General features: G+C 52.7%; 1 protein-coding gene across 3 annotated transcripts; it reads right to left on the bottom strand.

Annotated features, from left to right (window-relative positions):
* Positions 1 to 6,615: 6,615 nt before the first annotated feature.
* Positions 6,616 to 12,488, bottom strand: DUSP26 (dual specificity phosphatase 26). Of its 3 annotated transcripts, none has more exons than XM_032468695.1 (4): positions 12,198 to 12,488; positions 9,971 to 10,251; positions 8,376 to 8,590; positions 6,616 to 7,469 (listed from the first exon to the last, which is right to left on the bottom strand). In XM_032468695.1, exons 1-4 carry the CDS (start codon positions 12,318 to 12,320, stop codon positions 7,270 to 7,272), a joined length of 819 nt encoding a protein of 272 aa, XP_032324586.1. In that variant the 5' UTR covers positions 12,321 to 12,488; the 3' UTR covers positions 6,616 to 7,269. The 3 variants fall into 3 exon arrangements, with proteins under 3 accessions (XP_032324586.1, XP_014423112.1, XP_006194651.1); XM_014567626.2 differs by lacking the exon at positions 12,198 to 12,488 and adding an exon at positions 11,821 to 11,949; XM_006194589.3 differs by lacking the exon at positions 12,198 to 12,488 and adding an exon at positions 11,774 to 11,912.
* Positions 12,489 to 12,742: the final 254 nt, after the last annotated feature.

The following is a 12,742-nucleotide window of genomic DNA, read 5'->3' as shown; positions in this document are numbered from 1 at the left end:
TTGTTGGAATTCAAGCTTTACTTTTGTTCCCATTCCACTGGTGAGAGCTCAGTCACAGAGTCATACCTATTTACCAAGGAGACTGAAGAATGGACTCTGGCTGGATGATCAGGGTTGGGCTGAAGCTCCAGGCAGGTGTAGAGTAGCAGGAGGAAGTGGAGAATAGAATCTGGAGGATGGACACCCAGCGGTGTCCCCGCACCCCAGTCCCCGGGTTGGCACCTTCTCTGTGACTCCCAGCTACACCTCTCCGAGGGCTCCGTTTTCTCATGTATAAAATGAAGGATTGGATAAACTTGGTGGTTTTCAACACCCCCCCCCTTTTTTTAAAGCAGAGTTTTGTTTATTAAATAATATTTAAAAATAGACACTGTATGGATAAGAGAAATAAAAACAGAGCTGGTCTTTTTGAATCACGTGGGGTTTTTCTCTCTGCCCTCACCCCCCCCCCCACCATGAAAAGCTATTTGAAGCACTGGACTTGTGTGACGCACAGATCAGAAAGTCACCGAGTGAGAGCTCCTGGCTGCCTTCCAGGTCTGGTATTTTTGAGGCTGTGATCACTCACCTGTGTTCCCAGCACTGGGCTGGATCACAGCCACATCTTGCCTGGCCTCTGGGAGCTTGTACCCAGCATGTATTGACAGAGGCAAATGGAATGAGCCTCTGCCCTGGGTCTCCAGGCTCACCTCACTTCCTTTCATCCTTTTTCTGATCTTGTGACATATCTCTCCTTTCTCCTAAAACAAGGGAGGGCCCCCCTGTCCCTGGACCAAGGGACTAGGTGCCAGCCAGTGGATCTGGGAAGCAGTGTTCTGAGATGCCAGTACACCACAGGGAGCTTCCTGTGCCACCCGTCTTGGGGATGCAGATGTGGAATTTCTCGGAGCACACTGTCTCCCTCCCAGGGCTAATACTTTTGCTAACCCTCTTGTCCTCTTCTGGGCTGCCACTGGCTTCAGCCGGATTAGGATCTCAGGCTCCTTGCAGGTTCTAGACAGAGAATGTGGACCTGCTGAGCCTGGACCCCGTTTGTGGGTGAGCTCCAGGGACCGAGGGGAGAGAGGCCTCCCCGCTCTAATTTCCCCATACCCCAATTATTCTCAGAATCCTCCAGAATGCAAACTGCCACGGGGAAAGCTACCCAGGGGGAAGGGGGTTCCTTTCTTTCAGCCCAAGGACCACTGGAAGCTGGCTCCTGAGCTGATAACAGTCCCCTCCCCGCTTCCTGAGATTCCTTCCTGGGAGACTACGGGGCCAGCCGCCTTCTCCCAGGCCAGCTTCAGATGCTGAGGGGGAATTTGGCAGAGGGTTTAAGGACCAATTGCAGCCCATTCTGAAGGCCGCTAACCGTCGCCCACAACCAAACTTCTAAGAATGGCTGGGAGCAGGGTGGGGGTTGGGAGGAGCCGAGGGCCAGTGGGCTGCCCTGGCATCTTAGGCTCAGGACTGTCTTCTATTTCTGGGTAGGATGTTATGTTCCTGAAGGCAGGTTCGTGTGCCCGCTGTGCCATGAGGACAAACAAACTGAAACATGAGTTCGGAGCCGAGAAAGATTTATCGTAAGTTGGAGCAAGGAGGACGGGGTGGCTCGTGCCCAAGAAAATGCCGAACTCCCCAGAGGGTGTCAGCAGAGCATATTTAATGGCCGGGTGAGGGAGGGGGGTCACAGGGTGTGTGATCAGCTAGTGCACAGTCCTCTGGTTGATGTTGGCACAACAGGGAGTTCAACACTATCAACCCCCAGGTGCCAGAAGGCCTGGGGGCCACGTGCCCCTGTTCCTCAAGTAGTTAATTTCTTCCCTTTGGTGGTGGTTTCAAGCAACTGAAAAACTCAGGAAATATATACATAAGATGCTAATATTATCTGGGTGCTTCAGGGGGGAGCCACAGCAGAGGATGTAGGGGCGGGGTCTGACCCTGGGGGGCCCCACAGGGTCCTGCCTCGTTACAGTTAGGATGCAGCGGTGCAGGGTTGATTAACCCCAGAGTTGGAGGCAAATCATCTTAAGGAGTAAGGCAGGTGCAGTGGAAGAAAATAGTGGTGGCTAGTGCCAGGCGGGTCCTTGTCTCAGGGAGATGGCCCCGACTCAGGCTGTCAGCAAACATGAGCTCACTGTCCCTTTCAAAACCCTAAGAGAGACTGGAAATCCCAGCATTGTGTCAGCGTTTCCCAGTTATTGAATCTTGGCACAGAAGACAGGGCGCCTTCTGCTGGTGAGTTCTGCTCTCCGATGTAGAGCTCTTGCCCAATCTTCCTCCCTGGGGTATGTGTCCCTAGTTCTTGGTTTTTAAAATCAACATAAAGATTAACCCTACATTTTTAATTGGTGGCTCAATGTTCACGGGGAAGGGTCTTCACGGCGCATCAAGGGGCTTTGACCAGTTTCCTGTTGCTGTTGTAACAAATCACCGCAAACGTAATAGCTGAAACAATGCAAGTTATTATCTTACAGTTTTGTAGATCACTGGGCTAAAATCAAGTCGTCACCTGGGCTGCCTTCTTCTCTGGAAGATGGAGGGGAGAATCCATTTTCTTGCCTTTTCCAGCTTCTAGAGGTGCTAACGTCCCGCAGTTCACAACCACCCCCTCATCCTTGTCCTCAAAGGCATCACAGGGTCCAGTTCTCACATCGAATCTCTCACCACAGTTTGCAAAGGCTTTCTGCTTCTAAAGGCCCATGTAATTAGACCCACCGGATCCGCCAGTGAAACCGCCCCACTGCAAGGCTGCAGTTCTAATCACATCTGCATCTAATCACATCTAAATCCCCTTTGCCACAGGAGGGCACAGATTCACAGGGTTTAGGGCATGAACAGGGCTCTTCCCTAAACTTCTCAATGTTTTGCTCCTCCTCCTTCCTCAGAAAAGTTCTGAGGATACAAACCTGTGGTAAACAGGGTTTATCTTTCCTGTAACCTGGCCCACTCTTTCTCCATTCAGGCTTCCTTTTCCTTAAGGGATCTGTTTTGTTTTCTTTTTCTTTTTCTTTTTCTTTTTTTCCCCCTTCTATTTTCTTTTTTTTTTTAATTGAAATATAGTTGGTTTACAATATTATGTAAGTTTCAGGTGTACAACATAGTGATGCACAATTTTTAAAGGTTATATTCCATTTACAGTTATAATAAAATGTTGTCTATGTTCCCTATGCTGGACAATATATCCTTGTAACTTATTTTACACATAGCAGTTCGTACCTCTTCTTCCCTCACCCCTGTCTTGCGCCCCTCTCTCCTTCCCGCTTCCCACTGGTAACCACTAGTTTGTTCTTTATATCTGTGTCTGCTTCTGTTTTGTTATATCCACTAGTTTGTTTCATTTTTTAGATTCCACGTGTAAGTGATATCATATAGCATTTGTTTGACTTACTTGGCATAATACCCTCCAGGTCCATCCATGTTGTTGCAAATGGCAATATTTCATTCTTTTTTGTGTGTGGCTGAGTAGTATTATGTTGTGTGTATATATATATGTTTGCCACATCTTCTTTATCCAGTCACCCATCCATGGACATTTGGGTTGCCTCCATATCCTGGCTATTGTAAATAGTTCTGGTATGAACTCTGGGCTGCGTGTATCTTTTTGAATTAGTGCTTTCATTTTTCTCAGATAAATACCCAGGAATGGAATTGCTGGGTCATATAGTGGTTCTATTTTTGGTTTATTAAGAAACCTCCATACTGGCTTCCACAGTGGCTGCACCAATTTGCACTCCTACCAGCAGTGTACGAGGTCCCTTTCCCAAGGGACCTGTTTGAGTGGGGCCTTCGGCGCAGCCACGCGGCGCCCTCTCCAGGCACCGGCAGTCTGCTGCCAGCTCCGTGTGCTGCCCGGGGCCCACACACAGCAGTGTTTGCTCACCGCCCTCCCTGGCAAACTTCTCAGCTGGGATTAATTACAGGGTGAGGGCCTGGGCAAACATCCCTCCCTCTCCCCAGGCTCCAGGGCCTGCCCTGAGGGTTTGAGTCAACCTCAGGGGGCAGCCAAGGCCGGGGCAGGCAGGACAGGTTGGCCAGATGGGCTCGAGTCGCAGCTCCCCAAAGGCTCAGCCGGCTGGAGGCACAGGCTGCATCGAACGAGAGCCTATTTATTCCTGTTCATTTTCAGAGCCTTTGCTTAGGTCCAACTAGTCAACTGCCCTAGAACCGGATGCCAGTTTTGGCAAGTGAGAGTGAGACCTCCCCGTGACAGGTGTCACCCTCCGCCCCCTTGGAGGACGGGAGGACCGATTCTGTGTGGCCACCGGCCTGTGCCCCTTCCTTCCTCCCGTGACCCATGTGGGTCCCCAAGACACACACACACCCTTACATGGTGGAGGGAGATGTGTGGCAGTCTGATACTTGCACACATGTTCTGGAGCCAGAGAACCCGGGTTTGAATCCCAGCTCTTCAAGCTGCTCACTATTCGTTTGTCCTTGGAAGAATTACTTAACCTCAGTTTCCTTGTTTCTAAGCAATGACAATGACACCACTTCAAGGGGTTTTTAACGAGGATTAAATGACTTAATATCTGTAAAGACAGAGGAGTGTCTGGGCAGAGTCATAATGTGGCTTTGTTAAATAATAAAAAAATTTACTATCTGCTCTGGGAGGAAAATCTGGAGGCTGTTATTTGGTTAAATATACTTTGGTAGCTATACTTCTGTCCGAGAAGTTAGAGCTAAAATCTTAAGTCCTTCAATTTGAAAGGAATCTGGGGGGATTTAGCTGAGGTACATTCAGACAACAAAAATAGGTCTGTGGCTGTGGGTTGGGTTACATTAGTAGTCATATACTTACTAGAACAAAGGAGGTGACACCTCTATTGTAGTCTACCCTGGTCGAGATCATATACCCAGGTCATAGGTATAGTCCATTCTTCTAAGAGCCCGAGTTATTTCTGGGTTCATTTTAGTTATGCGTAAGTCCTCCTGCCCATGGTTCTGACAGGGAGTCAGTGCGGTTTAATTAGAGTCAACATTCCTAGCGAAGCCCTCACTCTATGCAAGGATGGCAAGGATTAAAAGAACAGGACCAAGCACTGACTGATCTTAAGAAAGCTCAGGAGACAGGAGCAGAAGATAAAGCTATCCAGGCACAACTGCTGTAAGTCAAACAAAAGATAAAGGCGCAGAAACATAGAAGAGAAGGCAGCTTATACAAAAATGTTTGCTTAATAAGGAATTCAGCTTTGCTAAAATACGCATTGGTTGTATAAACGCAGTAAGAAAATTTAAAGGTTTTGTCCGTTATGTACAATCCCTCATGTGTTCCCTCTGCTGTTTCAGTGCCTCGTTTACAGAGTAGCGATACTGATTGGGATTCACTATTCATAAAACGGTGTCCCCCCGCCAAAAGATAAAATTGTCCCTTAACAGTAATAAAAATTGGAGGCACCAGCCAACAGCTCTCGCTGGTCCCTTACCCCATAGGTCTAGCCTGAAGCACAGAGACAAGTTCTAGTTGCCACAATTCGAAAGAGATGTCAATACTGGCCAGGCTCAGGTGGAAACTTGAAATATGACAAATGCAGACCCTTGGAAACCTTCAGAGTCGTTAGGCTGAAAGTGAGGGGACACAGGAGAGGCCCCAGAGCTGGCTTCAAACACAGAGCAAGAAGGGGGAGGGTATAGCATGCATGAGGTCCTGGGTTCTAATCTCCAGTATCTCCGCTAAAAATAAATAAATAAACCGAATTACCTCCCTGACTAAAAAAAAAATTTTTAAAGATGTTCAAGCAAATAAATGCCTATCATCAAACATACTGAAAAGTTGATTTCTTTAAGCCTTGTTGGAGAGTGGAAATAGATCACCTATAGAGGCAACTTCTGGCTTTGAGATTGAGTTTCTGTACTTTGGGGTCGAATATATGCTTTAGATCTATTAAGTGATTTTCCCGTTTTTAAAAATTTCCTCTTATATCTCATTCCCTTCTCCCACTCGGGCATATATTCTGTCCTGAAAACACATCTTTTTTAAGGGGACAGATATGGTGGCTGGCACCTTGGGAGCTGGGGTAACAGAAAGACCATACTATTTTTTCTGGTGGTTGAACCTGTTCTTTGTCTAAATGTACTGAGGAGGTTATGTTACACTCCTGGGAGGCAAACTGGAAAGATGAGAGGAGGAAGCAGGCACATCACTTCTCCATCCCTCCCCTCCAATTTCTTGGGACCAAGCAAAACCCAAACCTGTGAATGTAGGATTTAGGGCTGGGATGATTTAAGATTAATATTCTGCTCTCCCACTAGAATGGATGCTGGATATAGAAATTAGGTTGACTTTGAAAAAATAAAGTTATATTTCTTGCACACCTGACCTTGTAAACAGAAACCAATTTTATGCTTGGGAGGTGGAAGGTGTGCTCTCTGAGTCACACCACCAAGTGTTCGCAAAACCTGAATTTTTGTCCTCTGCTGCCCCCGTGTGGCCATAGCTGGAAATAACAAGTTCAAGATTTCGCTCGCAGCAGGAGTGTGAAATCAGACTCCTAAGAACCAGTGGAGGTTTAAAGGCTGATGGCAGCTTATGACCCTTACGAGGGAGTCAGAAACTGGCGCTGTCGCCAGCAAGGTGAGGTCCTCAGAAGAGGGGTGCAGACCTCACACAAGCTGCCAGTGATTCAGGAGGCCCACTTTGTATTCACCATCTTTATTTTTCCTGGAGACACTTGGACCCAGTAAACGAGTGATTATCTAAAGACTCCCAGCCATGCACCTCTGCAGTTCTGGGCCACGACCAGCACCCTCGGGCACAGTGCCAAGCCTCCCACACCTCTTCCTCCTGTGTTTGGAGTAACAAGTCTGTGGGTTTCTCCCTCAGCTTTTCACACCATCTCTTCACCGTCTGTCTACCCAACCATCTCGGCACAACTCCACACCATCACATGCGTGCTTGCTGCATCCCTGACTCCCCGCACAGGCACAGGACAGAGATGGTCCCTTTGTTCTGATGCACGAAGGAGGGGAACACTTGAGCACAAAGAGGGGAAAGGGCTGTGACTCCCCGGGAGCACCTGGCTGGAATCCAGCGGCATCAGTATCCCAGGACCCATTTCTACCTACAGCCCAGCTGCCTTCCCTGGTCAGCTCCCTCCTGGGTGCTCATCACGCTGCCCAACCTCACCCCCCCCATCCCCTCCTGACAAACAGCAACAGTGGCCTGGGGTCCTGTCTCAGCCCTCTCACTCTCCTGCCCACAGGAGAGCAGGGTTTAGCCAGACCTCCCCCTACCTGCCTCCTGGGCCTCCTCTCTCCTCCTGGGGTCCAGGGACCTCCCTCTCCCTTCCCTCAGGCCTCCAAACCCTGCCGCAGCCTGCGGTCCAGGGCCAGGAGCTGCCTCAAGAAGCCCCGGTTGGGGATGATGCCTCGGTGGTCCTTGACCTTCTTGATGGCATCCACAAGGCTGAGACGGTGGTAGAGCATGAGGTAGGCCAGCACCAGGGTGGCCGACCGGCTGACGCCCACAGCGCAGTGCACCAGGATCCTCCCTGTGAACAGACACAAGGGATGGCTGGGGGACTGTTTGCGGGGGTGGTTGGAGGAGGCGAGGGAGAGGGCTCAGTAGACAGGTGAGAAGGAAGGCAGGCACGTAGTGATGCATGGACACGGTGGTGGGGGGCACAGACTAGTGATGGTAAGAATCCAGACCCCTGGCCAATGGGGGAGCCTCATCAGGATGAGATAGGGGCCACATAAGCCCCAAAAGGGCTCAAAGGGAGAGACTCACCCCTAGTGTACAACCGAGCTGTGCACCGAGCAGGGCTTCAGCAGATATAGCTGAGTGCATCCAAGAGAAACCCTTTGTGTCTAACCCAGTCCAACCTCAGTCCCCCCACCCTTCCATCTTGCTGTTTCTCTCTCTCTTTTTTTTTTTTTTTTTTTTGCGAGGGGAGGTAATTAGGTTATTTTATTTCACTTATTTATTTATTTATTTTAGAGGAGGTACCAGGGATTGAACCCAGGACCTCACGCTTGCTAAGCATGCGCTCTACCGCTTGACCTGTACCCGCCCCCCCCATCTGTTTCTATCAACCATTTTGGGTGGGGTGCTTAATAGAGTTTTTATTTATATATACATATTTTTCTGACCTCTAAAGCAAGACGTGCTCGAGGCAGAAATAATTGGAAAGTAGAGAAATATGTAAAGAAGCCCGACACTGAAAAATACATCACCCAAAATCTTAACACCCAGGTGCAACTAGCTCTCTTAACATGTGCGATTATTGCCTTCTTGTCTTTTTATGTCTTGCCTTGAAAAGGTGGCTGAGACAATAGTTTTCATTCCTGAGCATTTCGTCATGTCTTTAAAAAGTCTCTCTTGCTCTACCCCCGGACCCTTGAGCCTTTCTCTAACTTAAACGTTGGCCCTTCTCCCCTCCTGCTTCCCCGCCTACCTCCCGGCTGGCTCAGCGCCCGGTGGATGAAGTCTGCGGCCGCCTGAAAGTGGATGCTCATGTCGAAGGCTGGCGAGTCGTGGGCCTCCACTCCCAGGTAGCGGATGCCCAGCCCCTCGTAGGCCTCAGGGGTGCCTCTCCACCTGCTGTGAGAGGCGTTGAGGACGTGGGTGATGCCCAGGCGGCGCAGCTCCCGGTGGTTGCTGGCTATTTCCCTGCATGGAGGAGCAGAGGTTAGAGAGAGGGTGGGGAGGCAGGGTGGTGCGGCCAGAAACCCTTGCCTTTCCCTGACCACTGCGTGGCCAGCATCGTTAGCTCCAGGACTCAGGGAGGAACCAGGGTGGGCAATGACCCAGAGTCTTCTCTTGGAGCCAGGGTGGGAAGTCCTGGGGAGGTGTTGCCTGGAGGAGAGAAGATGAACGGAGGAGTGGAGATCAGCCGTAATAAGATATCGGACGGATGCTCCGAGGTGGCGGGGCTTCACTTGATCCACGGCAGGACTGACTGATCTGAACTTCACGTAAGGAAGGACGCACCGACGGTGGAATATAGCTGAAGAAAGATCGGAGTGCCTTGGGAGGGGGGGATTCTCTTCACACCAGGCTATTCAGGTAGAGAGAGGAGGTTAATGGATAGTCCTGGGTGTGGCAGAGGGGACGTGGACATCGGGTGGGTGGCTGGACCCTCTCATGTTAGACGTCCCTACTAACTTCAAGTTGACATGATGGACCCTTGCTCCCACATCCCATTCCCGCATTTGCGTTAGACTCTCTCAGACACCCAGGATCTCCTTGTGTTTCGCCAGTTACTCCCCATTCATGGTTACCCTGATATACGACACCACCTTCAGTGTCCTGTGGCCTGTACCCCTCAGCTCAAGGGTGGCCGCCTCCCGGCCAGCATGGTCATATCTGCCCAGTGGCAGCGCCTCAAGCAGGAGGAGCACTGAACTTGAACCTCCACGTCCTGGCTCTGCTACTTACGACCTTGGGCCAGTCCCAGCTTCTCTGAACCCCAGACTCCTCCTCTGTCACCTGGGGATAGTGGTCCCTACCTCACAGGGCTGTCGTGAAGATTAAGAGAGAAAATGCATATGGAAAACTCCCTGTAGCCACAAAGCCCTTGGGAGATTCAAGTGGGGACGGCTCTTCCTTTGATGCTCCTGTCTCCACCGCCCCATCCCGCAGAACTCCGCACACCCTGAGCTGTGCCTGGTCCACCCTCAGCCTTACTGCCCGCTGCTCCTGGCCCCGACAATGGCCTTTTTTTCAGAGCACAGTAGACGGACAGTCAGAGAAGGCATCTATTATGTCCAGTACATAGCGCCACACTCAATGAACCATTTTGCTAAATGAATGACATTATTACTTGAACAGTTTGTCTGTCCAGAACTGGGGAGTCAATAATCCTCTCCAAACTCGCCCAAACTCTCCAGCCTCCACTCTCTGATCACCCCCCTCCAATCCTCAACATGGAACAATGGCATAACTCATCGCCTCTCTGCCACCCTCTCCTTTCTTTTTGCACACACACACACGTACATACACACGCGTGCATGCACACTCAGCCGTGGCCCCAGTCTGCCAGGTACGTACTGGTCTCCGAGGTAGAGGCCAGGCCAGACCTCATCTGCGTGGTTACAGGCGGTCTTGCCCGTGTAGAGAAGCCTCTCCAACTCAAAGACATTGAGGAAGGGATGCTGGACGCTTGGCATCTCCTCTAGGGCCCCTCTAGTGCGAACAGGCGACCTGGAGCCACTCCGGGAGAAGCGGGCCATAAATGTCACTGAAGCCCAGAGCCAGTTACCTGGGCACATCTTAGAGGCGGCAGGAACCGTGGCAGCAGTGATGAGGGGTCCGTCCCCAGGTAGCTGTGTCTGGAAGAGGCAGGGATGTGAGACACACCAGAATGAGGCCAGAGCAGCTGCTTTGCTTCTGGCCAGAGGGGCTGGGCCCTGGGAGAAGATGCTCCAGGGTGGGAAGGCGAGGTCTGGCCCTGCCGGGGCCTCAGATGATCTTCTCCTTGGATCTGTGGCAGCTCCCTCTCCCTGCTCTTTGGCTCTGCCGGGCCAGGAGGTGGGAGAGTCACATGTTCCTGTTTACGGGAGAGGGAGCTGCCCAGCTGCTGGGTGTCTGCTCCACCACCCCACCCCCACTCCCAGTACACAGACGTTTGGCATTTGGGTGGCCATGTTCACTGCTGGAGCTCTTGCCTGCCCAAATCTGGGTCTCATCTGCCTGGGGCTGCAGGCAGAGAGGCGGGGGAGCTGGGATGGGGCTTGGGGGTGGCTTTGGACCCAACCAGAGAGAATGAGCAGGAAGACAGCCGCAGCTGGGGCCCTGACACAGCCCAGCCTGCCTCCTCAGTGCCAGAGAGGTGCGTGGCTTTAACCCATTCCTGTACTGCCCGGCCTCAGAGATAAGCCTGCCGTGGGAAGTGTGTGCTGGGGGACGAGGTGCATGGGGAGTAGCAATAAAGAGAAGAGTAAGTTTTTGAAAAATACTTGCCAAAGGCACAGCACGGGCTCATGGAAGAGAGCGCCAGTCTATGTGCGCAACAGGCAAAGCCCCCTCCCGCTCTGGCCAGTGAGCACGTGAGCATCTCTGAGTCCAGGCAGGGCTGGAGTATTTTGTGTGTGTGTGTGTGTGCGTGCGCGTGCGTGTGTCTGTGTGTATGGGTGGGGAGAGGTGGAGGGTGGGGGGCTGTAGGAGGAAGGAAAGGGAAGGAATAGGGGGTACAGCCAGGCCCAGGGGCTCAGACTCTGGAATTGGCATCTGTGTTGTAGGTGGAGTCAAGTGACTCCACATGGGGTCAGCAAGGAGGGGGCTCAGCAGGTGTGCCCCTGGCTGTCTGTGGACAGTTGGACCTCCTGAAAGTGGGACCACGGGTTGAGCCACAGAGCTGGGAAGGGCCAGCCTTTGAGACTTGCCCTGGGACTGTGGCAAGAGCCCCAGCCCTCCTCCTCCCCCTCCTCTTCCCCTCCCCCCTCCGCTGCCCCCTCTCCCTTTTCCTCCTCCTCTCACACTGTGGTCCTGCCCCTCTGAAAAGCTGGGCTGGCCTGAAGACCCCCCCCCCTTCCCTGTCTTCTGCCCCAGGGACTCAAGGCAAAGTCAACAGTGAGAGGCCATCTTTGTCCTGACACCCTCTGTTTCTCCACCCCACACTCTCAGCCAGGGCCTGTCTCCGCAACCCCAGGGCCAGGAGACCCAGCGCTCACAGGGCATGAGGAGCAGGGGCACCAGGACCAGGACTGGTGAGGGGAGATTGGAGCTTCGGGAGTTTAGGGAGAGAGGTTTTTGTCAATGGCTGGTCAGATGGGAGCACAGAAACATAGCACTATAGCAATCACCACCACAACCATCATCACCACCATCACCACCATCAACATCACCGTCTACCTTTTCTCCGCAGGCCTAAAGACCCCACCACCTGGTTCCAAAACAACCTTTTCTGGAAACAGATTCTGCTGCCTGGGTGATGCTGAATGGTGAAAAGGACGCGGGAAGCTGACCAGGTGCAGCAGGAGCTCCGTGAGACTCCCGTTCTCCCCCTTCCGTCCCGGGATACACCCCTGCGCAGTCTCCAGCCCCACCCGCGCGCTTTCGGGCCCCCGGCCGCCGCCCGCCTCCCTCAGTCCGCTGCCGCGGTTGTAACAGGTTCGTGGCTGTCGCCCAGCCCTCCCCAGCCCAGACAGCCCGGCGCGCAGGGCGGAGGGAGGGAGGGAGGGGGCCCCGGAGGGCGCAGCCGGCGGGCTCCCGGGCCCCTTCCCGGCCCCTCCAGCCCCGGTCCCCGCACCTCGCCCACCCGCCGCGGCCCCGCTACCTCGGGAAGTGGCGCGGGTCTCAGTCCCGGAGGCAGATCACAGGCGCCGGCAGCCCCACGGCCATGACTCTCCCGCCGCCGCCGCGGCGGCTGCCACTGCCAGACTGGTTGACGGATTAGCATCTATTTTTAAGCCATGACAAGCACGTCGAAGCGGGGCTCGTTTCTGTGTGTGTGTGTGCGTGTGTATGTGTGTGTGCGCCACACGCCGGGACACAGTCTCACACCCGGTGGCCCGAGTGGAGGCAGGCGTGGGCCACGCAGCCCGCATCCCCTGCGGCCCCGCCTTGCAGGCATGCTCGTGTGTATGTGTCTTTTCGGAGCTGCGCCAATTACAGGCACTTTGCCTAAAGCTGACGTTACGTAAGTCGTCCCAGAAGGTGCCTTAAGCACACACGCTCCTCCCCAGGCAGCGCTGGTTAATTACATAGACACGAGGATGATGCCCACTCACTCGCTACATTTCTCATTCTCAGGAACACAGTGGCACACAACTGTTGCCGGTACCCCTGATTAGCAGTTACTATACACCATGCGCTCCCTAT

This window comes from Camelus ferus, chromosome 26, assembly GCF_009834535.1.
Source record: "Camelus ferus isolate YT-003-E chromosome 26, BCGSAC_Cfer_1.0, whole genome shotgun sequence".
Classification (NCBI taxonomy): domain Eukaryota; kingdom Metazoa; phylum Chordata; class Mammalia; order Artiodactyla; family Camelidae; genus Camelus; species Camelus ferus.
This window is presented reverse-complemented; position numbering and strand designations above follow the sequence as displayed.